The following is a 17,075-nucleotide window of genomic DNA, read 5'->3' on the forward strand; positions in this document are numbered from 1 at the left end:
CAGTCATCTTCAGAAGCGTCACGTGATGTTGCTGTGACATCTACTGTGGGTGTGATATATTTGGTTTGTGTCATTCCATCTGTGTGATGGAATAACGCTGTGCCTCCCCACCGTCCAACGACCTACCCAGGGAACTGGGCGCGGGAGCCCCCCCCCTGCCTGCCGGTCCCCCAGACGGCAGGGGGAGTCTCTGTAGAACTGCGTCCCAGGTGTGGGAAAGTTAGTATTCTCCTTCATTCTGGTTTACAGTTCTAGGGGCACGCTTTCGGATCTCCACTCCCTCAGCAATCCAGCGATGGTATTTGTTACTTTCTAGACTTTTTTAGATGATCTTGGCCTCCTTCTAGTTCATGATGTGATTTTCCCTTTTGCAGTGGTCTGAGATGGCATGGGGCACAGCGTCATTCCATCACACAGGTGGAATGACACAAACTAAATATATCACACCCACAGTAGACGTCACAGCAACATCACGTGACGCTTCTGAAGATGACTGCAGAGTCAGCAGTCGAAACTGTCATGGTATGACAAAAAACTTTAAGCCTGTTGTTCAAAGAAAAAAATCACTTATACATTTAAAAAGTACGCTAAATGAACTTGTTTGGATAAGTAGTAAACACATCCAAGATAAACACCGACGTACCACCAAACATTACAATGATCTACTTAAATCATTAATGTGACTGTTGTTTATCTCCATATCGAAATGACTGGCGTACCTGCTCTTCCTAGCCGACCGGGTCGAACTAAGAGTGCAGCGCGCACAATGGGCGCGTAGTTACAACAATTCAGAGGTGCATGACCACGCACCGCGACAGCTTGCGGAGTCTCGTGCTGGAAACGACAGCCGTGGTGACGTCATTTTATGGCTCGCGCACCTCACGCCCGGAACACCGCTGTGACCATAAATCTAGCTTAACAGTCAGGATATCTCATCCTTCCATTTTGTCCATTACTGTTTTAATCTGTTTCTTGTGAGCCCCCTAACTTTAAGGAATCACAATACTAAATTGCTGAAGTGCCAATTTGTAATATTTTGTGTCTCTTGGGGGTGAGTGTTAAATGGTTAAATGCCTATAACATTAAATTAAATTTTCATTATTGTATTATGATAATCATCCCAAATACAGTAATCTGCTGAGCAGTGTGAGACCTGTGTTAAAACCAAATTGGTTATTCACACCTCGGGTCATGGGAATTGCAATCTGACTAGTTTTGACAGTCAGTGAGAATACTTGCTTGAGTCACATCTGAGAATAGCTCACATTCCTTCCTCTTCAATGACTGCTGGAAAACCATTTTACACTAAGTTCAACATGAATGTTCTTGTGTTAATGTTTTGTGTGTGTGCAAAATTAAGTTTAGTGCAAATATAGTGCAGAGCTGTCAAAAGTTTGTCCTCTGCAGGTGTAATCCACAGACACGATCGGCAACCTCTGATCTCCACCAATCAGAAGGCGATCACTGGATATCCGGAGGATCTGGTTGGCTCCCGCTCCCCCCTGCTGCTCAAGTTCCATGGTTGGTTGACAAATGTTTGCTGATGAATCGATAAATCTAGTATGGGCTCTGTATATTAACACCACTTAGGTTGCTTTCACACCTGCCTCGTTTGGTCCATTTAAAACAAACCCTGGAGTGTTTGGTCTGATAGTCCGGTTGGTTTGGGCTGCTGTTAAATCTCATTCCAACTCCGGTGCAGATCAAACAACCCAACTCTGGTCTGCTTGAAAACGGGGGTCTCTGTTCACTTCTAAGTGAACTAGAGTTCAGTTCACTTCAGGTGTCAACGCGATCTGACCCAAAAACAGGAAGTGAACCAAAAACAGAGCATTTACTAGCCTGTAATTTCAACCTTGCACACAATTTACGGACTTATATATGATTTAAGGGATGATAACTTTCAGATCCATAACTGTTGTATATTTAGTTGCAGCACTGCGTTGCCGATGTGTGGAGAAGGAACTTCGTTGACACTGTTCTTGATTATAAAAAGGTTTATTACATCAAAGATTCCAGCATCAATTTACAAGCTTCTGCAGGAGCTCGGAGAGACGACCAACCCAATCTTCAAATATTGTCGCTCTGCCTTTTCTTCGTGTGAATTCAGTATATATCCTTTACATTGTAATAACATACGGCGTGATATGTGTAAGTATATGATTGGAGTAGGGAACTGACCAATCGATACCTTTTCTTTGGCACAACCCCAAAAACCGGACTCCTCTGTCCTGGGGGCCATCTATTCATGTTAACAGCCTCCAGATGCCTTCAACACAAGTGGGGCAAAGTTCACGCATCTCCTCACACCAAATCCCAAGTCAAAGTGCAAATGGTCAGATACCACATAACCTAATATGACCACATATCGCTGGTCGTTTGTGTGACATCATCTCTCTCTCTCTCCTTCACTCGCTGTCTGTCAGCTGCTAATTTTTAGCCTTCTTCTAAAATATTAGAAACACTAAAGCAGAACCAGAAAACCCACGACATTAAAATGTGGTGTTGCTCCATTATTTCAAGTGTCTGCGAGTTTCGGATATTCTGTTCAACAAACAGGCAGCCTTCTTGATCACGTGACGTGTGTTTACAGTGTTTGGTGCACTGTGAAAACAAACCGAACAAATGAAAAATGCAACAGTGTTGCAACTTCACCCCCGAATGGCCCCCGAGTTGCTGAACGATAGGTGTGAAAGCGCCCTAATAGTCTAAAACTCCATTAATTTAAAGACTAAAGGCTTGACTCCCATATTCATTACATCTCACAATACCACAGTGTTGGACAGACCAACAACACAACAGTCTGTATTCTTCAAGCGTAAAGCTCCTCCCCTTCCTGTATCTCGGCTATCTATATTGCAAGGGTGCTGTCGCTGCATCCTGGGCTAAGCCCTGCCCAAGACGATTGTGATTGGTTCAAAGCAATACAAACAAGCATTTTTTTTCCCTATCCCAGAATGTTAACTTGTGCAGCCAGACTGTTCTACACCGTCTGGTGACACACAGCGCTGTGGAAAAAGATCTAGCAACTAAAGTAACTAAAATCCATCCATCCATCCATCTTCATCCGCTTATCCGGGGTCGGGTCGTGGGGGTAGCAGCTCCAGCAGGGGACCCCAAACTTCCCTTTCCCGGGCCACATTAACCAGCTCCGACTGGGGGATCCCGAGGCGTTCCCAGGCCAGGTTAGAGATATAATCCCTCCACCTAGTCCTGGGTCTCCCCCGAGGCCTACTCCCAGCTGGACATGCCTGGAACACCTCCCTAGGGAGGCGCCCAGGGGGCATCCTTACCAGATGCCCGAACCACCTCAACTGGCTCCTTTCGACGCAAAGGAGCAGCGGCTCTACTCCGAGCTCCTCACGGATAACTGAGCTTCTCACCCTATCTCTAAGGGAGACGCCAGCTACCCTCCTGAGGAAACCCATTTCGGCCGCTCATACCCTGGATCTTGTTCTTTCGGTCATGACCCAGCCTTCATGACCATAGGTGAGGGTAGGAACAAAAACTGACCGGTAGATTGAGAGCTTTGCCTTCTGGCTCAGCTCTCTTTTCGTCACAACGGTGCGATAAATTGAATGTAATACCGCACCTGCTGTGCCGATTCTCCGACCAATCTCCCGCTCCATTGTCCCCTCACTCGCGAACAAGACCCCAAGGTACTTGAACTCCTTCACTTGGGGTAAGGACTCATTCCCTACCTGGAGAAGGCACTCCATCGGTTTCCTGCTGAGAACCATGGCCTCCGATTTAGAGGTGCTGATCCTCATCCCAGCCGCTTCACACTCGGCTGCGAACCGATCCAGTGAGTGCTGAAGGTCACAGGCCGATGATGCCATCAGGACCACATCATCTGCAAAAAGCAGCGATGAGATCCCCAGCCCACCGAACTGCAACCCCTCTCCACCCCGACTACGCCTCGATATCCTGTCCATAAATACTACAAACAGGATTGGTGACAAGCGCAGCCCTGGCGGAGGCCAACTCTCACCTGAAACGAGTCCGACTTACTGCCGAGAACCCGGACACAGCTCTCGCTTTGGTCGTACAGAGATTGGATGGCCCTGAGAAGGGACCCCCTCACCCCGTACTCCCGCAGCACCTCCCACAGTATCTCCCGGGGCACCCGGTCATACGCCCTTCTCCAGATCCACAAAACACATGTAGACTGGTTGGGCATACTCCCAGGCTCCCTCCAGGATCCTTGCGAGAGTAAAGATCTGGTCCGTTGTTCCACGACCAGGACGGAATCCGCATTGTTCCTCTTCAACCTGAGATTCGACTATCGACCGAACCCTCCTTTCCAGCACCTTGAGTAGACTTTACCGGGAGGCTGAGAAGTGTGATACCCCTGTAATTGGCACACACCCTCTGGTCCCCCTTTTAAAAAGGGGAACCACCACCCCGGTCTGCCACTCCTTAGGCACCGTCCCCAGACTTCCACGCAATGTTGAAGAGGCGTGTCAACCAAGACAACCCCTCCACACCCAGAGCTTTAAGCATTTCTGGACGGATCTCATCAATTCCTGGGGCTTTGCCACTGTAGAGTTGTTTAACTACCTCAGCAACCTCCACCAGGGAATTTGATGCCAATCCCCCCTCATCCTCCAGCTCTGCCTCTACCATAGAGGGCGTATTAGTCGGATTTAGGAGTTCCTCAAAGTGCTCCTTCCACCGCCCTATTACCTCCTCAGTTGAGGTCAACAGCGTCCCATCCTTACTGTACACAGCTTGGATGGTTCCCCGCTTCCCCCTCCTGAGGTGGCGAACGGTTTTCCAGAAGTACCTTGGTGCCGACCGAAAGTCCTTCTCCATGTCTTCTCCGAACTTCTCCCACACACGCTGCTTTGCCTCTTTCACGGCAGAGGCTGCAGCCCTTCGGGCCCTTCGGTACCTTGCAACTGCCTCCGGAGTCGTCTGGGATAACATATCCCGGAAAGACTCCTTCTTCAGTCGGACGGCTTCCCTGACCACCGGTGTCCACCACCGGTGTCCACCACCGGTGTTCGTGGGTTACCGCCCCTTGAGGCACCTAAGACCCTAAGACCACAGCTCCTCACCGCAGCTTCAGCAATGGAAACTTTGAACATTGTCCACTCGGGTTCAATGCCCCCAGCCTCCACAGGGATGCACGAAAAGCTCCGCCGGAGGTGTGAGTTGAAAGTCTGTCGGACAGGGGCCTCCTCCAGATGTTCCCAATTTACCCGCACTACCCGTTTGGGCTTACCAGGTCTGTCCAGAGTCTTCCCCCACCCCCTGACCCAACTCACCACCAGATGGTGATCGGTTGACAGCTCCGCCCCTCTCTTCACCCGAGTGTCCAAAACATATGGCCTCAGATCAGATGAAACGATTATAAAATCGATCATTGACCTTTGGCCTAGGGTGCTCTGGTACCAAGTACACTTATGAGCATCCCTATGTTCGAACATGGTGTTCGTTATAGACAATCCATGACTAGCACAGAAGTCCAACAACAAACAACCACTCTGGTTTATATCAGGGAGGCCGTTCCTCCCAATCACGCCTCTCCATGTGTCTCCATCATTACCCACGTGCGCGTTGAAGTCCCCCAGCAGAACTATGGAGTCCCCGACTGGAGCCCCATGCAGGACTCCACTCAAGGTCTCCAAGAAGGCCGAATACTCTGAACTCTTGTTTGGTGCATATGCACAAACAACAGTCAGAGTTTTCCCCCCCACAACCCGCAGGCGTAGGGAGGCGACCCTCTCGTCCACCTCGTTCCTGCTCCTTCCCCCACAGAGAGGTGACATTCCACGTCCCCAGAGCCAGCCTCTGCTGCCCGGGTCTGGTCCGTCGAGGCCCCTGACCTTCACTGCCACCCATGTGGCAGCGTACCCGACCCCAGCGGTTCCTCCCACAGGTGGTGGGCCCATGGGATGGAGAGATGTCCGCCACGTAGCTTTTTCGGGCTGTGCCCGGCCGGGCTCCGTGGCAAACCCGGCCACCAGACGCTCGCTGACGAGCCCTCCATCTGGGCCTGGCTCCAGACGGGGGCCCCGGGCTTCCTCCGGGCAGGGTCACTTCATCCCTTCCTCGATTTTTCATAGGATTTTTGAGTAACTAAAATGACAATATATAATAAATATTTTTTATTTGAGTAACATATAGGGATTAAAACAATAATTTGTAACATTTGCAGAAATCTACAGTATTAGGAACTAATGGTCTGATGAAGATGTTTAAAAAAAATTTTTTTTGTTACATATCAAAATTGGTTTTGTTCCAAAGCAAAGGACAGCCATGATTACTTTTACCTATTGACTAGTTCCCAGGCTGCAAATGTGTTGAGAAACTTGCAGTCCTTCCAGTCGCGAACTGGCGGTGTCCCCACATGACTGCCTCCTGAAAGGCAAACAAAGAGGAGTAACTATGCCACTGTTACAAATACTTTATTCATGCTGGTCGGGATTACATCTTCACAGACTGCATGAAGCCCCTTGTGGTCGCCTGCAGGCTCAACCATGCTACATTTAAATCAGCCAACTGATGTTGTTTCATTCAGAGAAATTAGTTTAACTGTACTGTAATTCCTGTTTTACTAGCAAGAGAGACTGGCAAAGATGAGGAAAACCATATGTAGAGATTGGCATGGGGTACCTCCATAAAATCATCTCTCAATGCAAATCAAACCAGGGACCACAATGGAAATAAGTCTTTGGGCTTTATTGTGTCATCCCTGACTATTTATGTATTTTTAATGTATGACACATGTACTGTTTCATATTTTTATATTTAAGTGGTCAAATAAAATCAATCAATCAATCAAACCAGCTATTAGGCTAACCGACATAAAACCATGCCAATCTCTAGGTATGGTGAAGGGTATGTGATGATGGGGGGCTATTTTAATTCCAAAGGCCAAGGGAACTTTATCAGGATGCATAGTATCCTGGATCCATGAAATAACTGGCCTTTCAAAATAAAAATCTGCCTGCCTCTATGGGAATTTAACATAGGGGTGTACTCACTTTTGTTGCCAGCGGTTTAGACATTAACGGATGTGAGTTGAATTATTTTGAGGGGACAGCACATTACACTGTTACACAAACAAGTGTAATTTCTTCAGTGTTGTCCCATTAAAAGATATAATGAAATATTTACTAAAATGTGAGGGGTGTACTCACTTTTGTGAGATCCTGTATATATATATATATATATATATATATATATATATATATATATATATATATATATATATATATATATATATATCTCAGCTTGTGATATGATTGTGTTAAAGTCTGTGTAAGATATGAACAAATACCTACAGAGAATGGATGCCATAGAACTTTCTTTCATTATTTAGTTTGACAGGCAATCATAACGGTAAAAGAACATAATGAACATGATAACTTTAAAGTAGATTTTTCTCCGGGCTAAATTTCGTAGCATGAGATCAGTGCATAGATGTGCGTACTCAACGATACCGACACCAGCATTTGAGGCAGTATCGGAGGCATTTCCAGCTTGTATCGGAACAACTCTAATTTAAAGTGGTTTAAAGTGGTGTTTTTGCCTGATTCTTTGTGGAGAAGCTCAGATCTGTCGGTTAAATCGACTAATCAATTAGTCGACAAAATCATGAGTGTTGGTCGACTAAGAATTTCTTTAGTCGAGGACAGCCCTGCAGCAATCTGATCCTAAATCAGCTGCTATAACTCAACAACTTCCAAGTTAGGACCTATACATATACACTATTTTGGTTCCTGTGTAAAACAAGGAAAGACTGACAATTGATTGGCCTGCAGAGGACATCCCTCATACAAATCTAACCCAAGGAACTCTAAGTCTGTCGACGAACAATGATGATGGATTTGTGTGTGTTTTTATTTAAGATGGTAAGGTATTCAGTTGTTAAACTAAATCTTAGATCTTAAATTTAATCTAACATATCATGTTTCTCATACTGCCCATTGCTGCAGCGCCTCCATCTGAAACCATCGGTCTGAGCTCTTGGCTCGCCTTCCTGAAAAGCCCAGTCCACTCTGATTGGTCAGCTGGCACACTCTGTTGGAACCAAATTCAAACAAGCCACTGGGTGGGCTGTGCTTGCTCAGGCAGCACCAATGGGCAGCACAGATGATAAACTGGGCTGGCATTCTCAATCAGTGTCATCACTAATTGATGAATTTCAAACAGGAATGTGGATGAGGCGTTTTCAGGCAGTTGAGAAAAAGTGCTGTCCGTGGGAGGGAACGCTCCATTTGGAGGGAATTTTTTTTTTTTTATACTTTATACATCTATTACATACACACAAACAACTATATAACACACTTAAAGATTGGAAAAATCCACAAAAGCTTAATAGGGGCTCTTTAAGGACAAACAAACATAACAGTTTTGGCCCATTAAATGCTGCATATGACCGAACAGACTGCATCTCCATACATTTGGGGCATACATTCATTAACTCTATTAATCCAAGCTCAGATGTCCCGAAATATCTACAAAATTACTTAATAGGGTTTGTCCTCTCAGGTGTGTTAATGCTGACTGTCTGGATGTGGATGGTGAGCACAGCCATCATCATTGTTCGCCACTACAAAGACTGCTGGCCTGATACAACTCTGCTGGGACAAAAGCTGTGGTTTCAGGTGAGAGCTCCAATATTATTTAATTCAATTAAATTGTATTCATAGTATCAAATCATAACAAGAGTTATCTCAAGACACTTTACAGATAGAGTAGGTCTAGACCACACTATAATTTACAAAGGCCCAACAATTCCAACAATTTCCCCAAGAGCATTTAGTGCAACAGTGGCAAGGAAAACTTCCTTTTAGGCAGAAACCTCGGACAGACCCAGGTTCTTGGTGGGTGGGCATCTGCTGGTGCCGGTTGGGACACAGAGGCACTGATACAGATATACAGATAGAGAGAATTGTGATTCATAATCATTATAGCAGTTGGTATGATTAACAGTGGCAATTATGGTAACAATAAAGATACTAGAACTATGACTAGAAAATAGTTGTAGCAGTTCAAGGCATAGCAGGGCGTAGTTGGGTGTAGCAGGGCGTTGAGCAGGGCGTTGAGCAGGACCACGCGGTGGCAGCTGCAACCATGATTTAGGAGCCACCCCAATACAAGGAAATCTGTGAGGCGAGAAAACATAAGGACTCCGGGGAATAAGCTCCCCAGAGCTAAGTTAGTAACAAGCATTTCTGGGACATGAATGCACACAGATGGAAAGAGAGAGGAGAGAGGAGCTCAGTGTGTCAAAGAAAGTCCCCCAGCAGTCTAGACCTATAACAGCACAACTAAGAGGTGGTCCAAGGCAAACCTGAGCCAACTCTACATATCATGTGGCAAGCATTGGAAATGTGGGTTGTACAATCTTAATGGGGGTTGTGGGGGCCCTCCCCCAGAAAATATTTAACAGAATAGATGTCATTTGCTGTATTGTGCAGCCTTTTAACCTGTTCAAATCCATCTCTATTTGTTTGATTTTCGCCTATTTGCTATACCCAAATGGAAAAGCTTATACAACATTGTCTAGTTCTGGAAATGTGCTTTTCTTACATGTAGGTAAAACACAACCTACACTACATCAGTTCAAACCTGAGGTGGTTTGGTACTTTTTTTCTGGCTATACTAGCTACTAGCAGAATAAGAAATGATGGGTGTATTTTTGTAATTTCACCAAGAGGAAGTGGTTAGCCCCAGGTCACATATTTTAAGATAATCAAAAATGTATTTCATTTCAACTACTAAGAATCACCAAGACCTGAGGCCGACGTCGCAAAGATAATGTTGTTAGCCAGTTATCTTGGTGACTTTGTTTACACACACATTTTAACACACATAACCCTGCTTTCAGCTTACTAGAAAATATCACGGGTTCGGCACAGCGTTCAGAGTGAGTTATTAATAAACTACAGAAACATTGCACCTTCCACCTTCTCTTCCTCTCAATTCAATTTGCTTTATTGGCATGAACAAAGAAAACATGTTGTTGCCAAAGCAGTTTACAGAAAATGCATATATAGTACATATGACATATTAAATACATACAGTAGGTGTCGCATAGATTCTATACTGCACTGATAGTTATACAACACACTACATTACAAAACAATTACATAACACAATATAATACTTAACAGTTTTGTACAATAAAATTACTGTACAATCCTAAACCAATGTGTAATGTTGGGATCTTATAGTGGTGAGTCCCTCAGGTTTGGGGGGGTTTGACAGTAATGATTTCAAAAAGTGGGTGGGACTGTGTCTGCAGTGGTGGAATGTAACTAAGTACATTTTCTCAAGTACTGTAGTCTTTTCTTTTCATGCCACTTTCTATTTCTACTCCGCTACGTTTCAGAGAGAAATATTGGAGTAAAAAGTACAATATTTCTCTGGACTACATTCATCTGACAGCTTAAAGGGATATTTCACCGCTGGAAAGCTGAATATATCTTTAAATTAGGTCACTTATGTAGTATAAATGCGAAATTCTTTTTTGAAATTGATGCCTTCTAGGCCGAGAAAAGCCAGGAAATGTGTTGACAGTGAGACGATCAACTACTCAACTGTGTTTTATTGTCATTTCAACCATATACACGAAACAACGTTTCACCGTGGCTCAAGTGGTTACACAATTAAAATATATAAAAACGACATACGAAACAGGATACATTTAGTGCGCCACATATAGCTGTAAACAGAGCCGTAAATTTGCGTGGAATGTAGAATGGTCGGCATCTAACAGTCACAAACTCCACCAGCAGTTAGCAGTTAGTTGGATACAAGCACCCCATTTCTGCAACAGCCCGTGTTAAAAAAGCCCACCTCCACTAGCTAGCTAGTCTTACCCGGTGACAGAGCTGCTACTGAGGCTGTGCTGGTCTCTGTAGCAGGTGAAGCCTGGCACAGGTGGCTGGCTATCGTTAGCTTCCACCTAGCTCCAACTCCTACCCTCGTCCCGCTTTCTGCACACCGCTGAGGACGTTCCCCTACCGGCTAGCGGCATCAAGCAAAACCGCAGGCTGATGTGCTGGTCTCCATAGCAGGCAAAGGCTGTCAAGTATTCCGGCTAGCGGCACCGCAGGCTGAAGTTCTGGTCTCCGTAGCAGGCGAAGCCTGGCACAGGTGGCTGGCTATCGTTAGCTTCCACCTAGCTCCAACTCCTACCCTCGTCCCGCTTTCCGCACACTGCTGAGGATGTCCCCTTACCGGCTAGCAATGTATCCCGGTGGTACATGTGTGCGGTAGTTTGTATGCACATAATTGTTGTTCTAAAATTTCCTTCGGGATGAATAAATCTGTTTCTGCTGAGAAGCTAAGCGATGATTCAAGATGGCTGACACTCATTTTTACCTCGGCAATTTCCGTAAAAAAACGACATACAACCCCCTATGGGCTATGCGGAAGTACTGGCTGTAGTCCTTTGCCTTGATTTTTGCGTCATCGCTATACATTTTTCCAGACCCACAATACAGAAATCTCTTTCTCTCAGGGGGACATGAGGGAGGGAAGCACGGTCATTCAAAAATACTACCGTGTTTCTACTGATACAAAGCTTAATGCTAAATCGGTGAAGTATCCCTTTAAGTTACTTTACACATTAAGATTTTGGCACACAAAACACATGTAGTTTGTAAAATATGAGGTTTTATTATAAATGAAACTAGCCAACAATATAACGGCCTACAAATCCAGCTGAAGTTATAACACAGAATATGTTTTTGTCGCATTTTTTTTTTTGGATGCTTCTGAAGCTTTTCACGCTTTTAACACATTTTTGACGCTTTCGTCCTTTTTTTCGTTTCCAGTTTCACAAAATGGGAGGATTTTTCTGCATTGAGTACTTTAACATTTAATACTTTAAGTAAATTTTCTTGATGATACTCAGATACTTTTACTTACGAAACATGTCCAATGCAGGACTTTTTCTTGTAACAGTCCACCTCTCTCTCCCTCTCTCTCCTTCGCTCTGTAGCTCCATCGAACCATAACGGTGTTGGCTGTGGTCCTAACGGCTGTGGCCTTCACCCTGCCTTTCATATACAGAATGGGATGGAGCAAGGTAAGTCGCTCTGTGTGTGTGTGTGTGTGTGTGTGTATGTGTGTGTGTGTGTGTGTATGTGTGTGTGTGTGTGTGTGTGTGTGTGTGTGTGTGTACCCCCTCCATGATGGTCCACCTGTCCCTCCATCTGTCTAACTGGCTCTTGGCATCTCAGAATCTTCTGCTGTGTGTCTCTGCGTCAGTCCCACACGCACACCTCCACAACAATTCATTGTGTCATCATGTCATGGTGTGTTGGTGGATCTCAGACTGAGTGTGTGCATGCGTGCATGTGTGTGTGTTTATATACCAGCCATCTGTAAAGACTTGTACTAGTATACTAGTACAAAAAACAGGTTGTAAAACATGAATCTGCACATTGCAGTAGCAGATTTTACCTGCTGGTATAAGGAAACTTCTTGATGTTCATAATGTTTTAGTGATCTTCTGCCCTTCCTTTAGAGCAGTGGTTCTCAACTGGTCTCCCCTTAGGTCCCACATTTCTTATGGTAATTAAAGCTTTAGTGCGCAACTTTTTGATGTTAATAAATGTCCGTTACATTCAAGCCATTGCTAAATGAGTTGCTACAAAGCTAATTAAGACTATCAGCTCCACACAACTCTCTCTGTATTTCTCAGTATGGCTATGTTCAGAAGATTGTGGCGACTTTGCGGTAGAAACTCGAGTGAAGATAATTACCTCTTCTGAAGAGTCCATGTTTTTTAACATGTGTCCTCCTTGGCTACTAGCAACTGCGTGGAGGAGGGGGGGGCGGTGCGCAGTAGAGCTTAGATCGGGCCCAAAAAATCAAGCCCGACCCTACCCGAGCTCGTGCACGTTGTGTCCAAGCCCGGCCCGAATAGTGTGGGTAACAGATCAAGGCAGCAACATAATCAAAGCCCTGGAACCATATATGAGACTTTTTGGTATCGATCACCTAATTAATACTGTCCTTCACCACGGTCTGCATGCTGACGCACTGGCTGACAACAGTGCTGCAAAGGGGGGGGAGACGCGATGTAGCCCAGTTTACCTCCCAGTCAAGTCAGTGCAGGACGTAAGGCTACACCCAGAGCTACGGGAGAAGCTGGAGAGGCATAGCTTGCTCCCCACCGAATGCTTGTTTAAGGGCCCGACCCGGCCCGGCCCAACCCAATCATAGTGGCATAAAATGTCGGCCCGGTTCGGGCTCGGGCAGAGAATCTAAACTCTAGTGCGCAGTCACAGAAGGCTTGTATAATGTGGACACGCCAACAGTGTTGTTGTCATTACTTAGAATTCCTCATGGGGGAGATAGAAACGATGCACTATAGCTTTAAGGCACGACACACTTTTATAGAAGTAAAACGAAAACAATTTGGTGTAAAATTTATTTTACACCAGGCACTGCAGGAATTTGTATGACCCGACCGCCCCGATCCGTGAATATATACATTATATCTCTCTCCCTCTCCCTGTGTGTGTCACGCATCTTTTGTTCTAGCAAAAGCGAGGCCTTCTATCGTGACTTCTTCCCCTCCTCCTCTCACAACTTGTCTTTCTTTCCATTCCAAGCTGGACGTCTCTCTGTTTTTGTCGGATGAATTTCCTTCGAAAATTAAACCACTTTTGAATATTCATGATCACCAACCATGCATTAGTAGGCCTATTAGCCAATGCTAGCTCCCAAAATTCTTTATGCGGCACGCTTAATCCTTAACCTCACGAGTCATCCTTAATAATCAAGATGTGATAGATTTTGGGACCCAGGTATTCTTTAAAACCATCACAAAACCATACAATATTTTTAATACAGTACAATACTATACGATACAATCACCATACAATACAACACAAATGCACTTTAAGAGGAGGGATACAAATACAGTGGGAATGCATTGCACAGTAAAAAGCTTTACGATGTGATGAAAAGATTAGGTGCAGAGAGGACATAAGGCAAATATATAGATATGATTGTAAATAAATATCAATAGTATATAAGTAAGTGGTAATTATTCTGGAGTGTGGGGTGCAAAAGATAAGAGGTAGCTTAAAGTTCCAGTTTCCTGATCATAGGTCTAAAAAGCACAGATGAGTTGCTAGAGACTAACAGTGGTCATCTAATCTAAGGGCGGGTGAGGTCTGACAGGGGCAGATGAGTTATAAAGTTTGATGGCAGCAGGCAGGAATAATTTCCTGTAGCGTTCCTTTAAACAGCCGGGTTGAATGAGTCTGTTGCTGAAGGTGCTCTTGAGTTTGTCCAGTGTTTTGTGGAGGGAGTGGGGGTCCCAAAATATAAATATCTTTATCACTTAGTCAAGGCTTACCGACGATCGCCTCTCCCCTCACACTGAAGCGACTCTTTCAGGCTACTCTCACTTTCATCAACCCATGTCACATGCACAAGGTGGTGGGTTGCAGGAATTCACAAACATATCCTTAAGTGCCCCAGTATCTCTATAGACCCTTTTTCATCCTCTGAATGTTTAGCTTTGTGAAAGATAGCATCCCACCGGTCTTCTGCTTACTAGTATACAGACCCCCTAAGGCCAATATTGATTGTATCAGTGAGTTCTCTGATCTCCTCTCCCAAATTGCTCCGAAATACAACAATATTGTCCTTCTCAGAGATTTCAACATCAACCCTGGAGCCATGACCCGTGATTTTATAAATTTCCTCTGAATCCTTTGGTTTCCAACGATCAGTAAATGACCTAACCAGTGATGGAATGTAACTGAGTACATTTACTCAAGTACTGTACTTAAGTACACACTTTAGGTACTTTACTTGAGTCTTTTCTTTTCATGCCACTTTCTACTTCTACTCCGCTACATTTCAGAGATAAATATTATGAATGTACGTTGTATGGAACCCATAGAACATTTTTAAAAAGAATAATTATTTCCATTAAATTTTGTGTTTTATGAAATTTTATAGTATTTACATTTTTTTTTTTAATGTTTTCCAAACTGTATCCTGACTAAACTTTGACAGTCTGTGATCCACTCAGCATCCTCTGATCGTAACTAAAATAATTAATAATTTCTGCTATTTTTTTTTTTACTAAAACATTTGGTATAATGTCATATAAATTAGGTTTATTGACCATGAATTTAAAAAAAGCGTTGAAAAAAAGTGACAAAAACGTTTTAAAAAGCATCTAAAGCATCGACCAGAAGGGACAAAAATTTCGACAAAAAAAAGCCGAAGTTGACCCGGAAGGACAACACATGGTCGACGGGAAGACAACACAAGGGTTAAACTCTTGGACAGTGCTCAGTCCCTCACCAATCTTATTGACTGAAACTGTCATAACCCCAGAGTACTTTTTAACATGTTAAACTCTTTAGAAGTGTCTGTCTCTGAATGTGAAGACTTCCTAAACTTCTTTAGAGACAAAGTACTTGACATCATAGCTAAAAACTGTAAATAGTGTTCTCTGAAAACATTGCACTTCTAAATTCCTTTAATTACATCACTTCATCAGAACATCACATTATCTCTTCTATGAAGACGTCCACGTGTTCTCTCGACATTGTTCTAACTAAACTCTTATTACGTTATTGGCACCATTGGCCCCAGCATTCTTTCAATTATCAGTTATCATAATTACAGACCAATCTCCAACATTTTTTGTGTTCTGTATCAGTGTCTCAACCTGCAGCGGCAGATTTGCCACTCACCTAGAGCCTGCTTCTGTCTGAGGTTTAAGGGAAGTTTTTCCTTGCCACTGTTGCACCAAATGCTTGCTCGTGGGAAATTGTTGGGTCTTTGTAAATGATAGAAAAGTGTCCTGAGATAACTCCTGTCGTGAATAAATAAAATTGAATTGAATTGAAACTCCCATTTTTTTTCTAAAATCCTTGAAACGGTCATTTATAACCAACTGTTCAAAACGGCATTTTTGAAAAATTCAAGACTGGTTTATCTAGTTTTTCACAGGTCAGAATCCGATGACTTAGAATAACTAATGACCTCCTTCTTGCTGCTTACTCGGGTAACTGTTCTGTCCTCTGCTCAGCCTTTGACACCATAAAAAGTAGGCTCAAACTACTCTATTTTGTGTGTGTGTGTGTGTGTGTGTGTGTGTGTGTGTGTGTCTGTGTGTGTGAGTGACTCAGCCGTGTTAGTCACATACAGATCTGTTTCGCGGTGTTACCGACACGTGTTGAATCCGACCGAGCATTTGCTCATCCTGACTCACGACAGAGGCTGAGCTTTCAGGACAACCAACAGAATGGCTGCAGGTTTTTCTGCTGGACTTCTTAGTCATAAGCAGCCTGTAGCCGGCTCACAGTCACCAATGGAGCTCAACAGTGTGGTTCCGGAAGTAAAAGTCCCATTGATTTTCTCCATAAGGATTTTGATTATCAGCCATAATGTCTAAACCAGAGATCTTCAACAGGGGGTCAGTGACCCCTAGGGGGTCCTCAGAGTCACTTCAGGGGGGCTGCCAAACTATGTTAAAAAAAAATTTGTTATGTCTGAAAATATACATTAATATGAATCCAAAGATAAGCTTACTAAAGGTAAGGTAGCTACTATGATAGCTACACAGTTAAGCTTAAGGATTCACTGTGCCTTCCAAATGTATGTTTAACGTTAAAACATGATGTATAAATAATAACCATTTATTGTCATCCATTTGGCCCAGTTTAATATTGACTCAATTGTATACAATATATACAGTAGGGGGTCCCTGCTCTTTCAGCTAAGGGGTCCCTGGCCTAAAAAACATTGAGTTAGAGAAGAAATGCTGTAAACCTATTCTTTGCACAAAAAAAAGTCATCACGCTGTCCTGGAGCTCACACTTTAACTTTAAAATATGACTTTAAATGCGCATTAATAGTACAAGTAGTACAAGTGTTTTTGGGTATTTTCTTGCTTATATCTAAAGACACAGTACTGTATATCACTGCAGCTCCTATCCCTCTGTTTGCTCTCGTCTTTTCTGTCCTCGTAGCATGCAGGCTCTCATCCTTACATTGGTTGCACCGTCATGGCTCTGTCTGTCATCCAGCTAATTGTGGGATTTCTCAGGCCAGCCCCGGAGTCCCCCAGG

At 44.0% G+C, this 17,075-nt stretch overlaps 1 protein-coding gene across 3 annotated transcripts in view; it reads left to right on the plus strand.

Annotated features, from left to right (window-relative positions):
• Positions 1-17,075, plus strand: part of LOC144536950 (putative ferric-chelate reductase 1) — a 37,106-nt gene that overhangs the window by 14,477 nt on the left and 5,554 nt on the right. For all 3 annotated transcript variants that reach the window (XM_078280308.1, XM_078280309.1, XM_078280307.1), the window contains 4 exons: positions 1,408-1,521; positions 8,503-8,618; positions 11,966-12,052; positions 16,977-17,074. In XM_078280308.1, coding sequence (XP_078136434.1) covers positions 1,408-1,521; positions 8,503-8,618; positions 11,966-12,052; positions 16,977-17,074 — 415 coding nt within the window. The remainder of the gene's footprint in view (positions 1-1,407; positions 1,522-8,502; positions 8,619-11,965; positions 12,053-16,976; position 17,075) is intronic.

The sequence above is a fragment of the Sander vitreus genome, chromosome 22 (genome assembly GCF_031162955.1).
Source record: "Sander vitreus isolate 19-12246 chromosome 22, sanVit1, whole genome shotgun sequence".
NCBI lineage: Eukaryota > Metazoa > Chordata > Actinopteri > Perciformes > Percidae > Sander > Sander vitreus.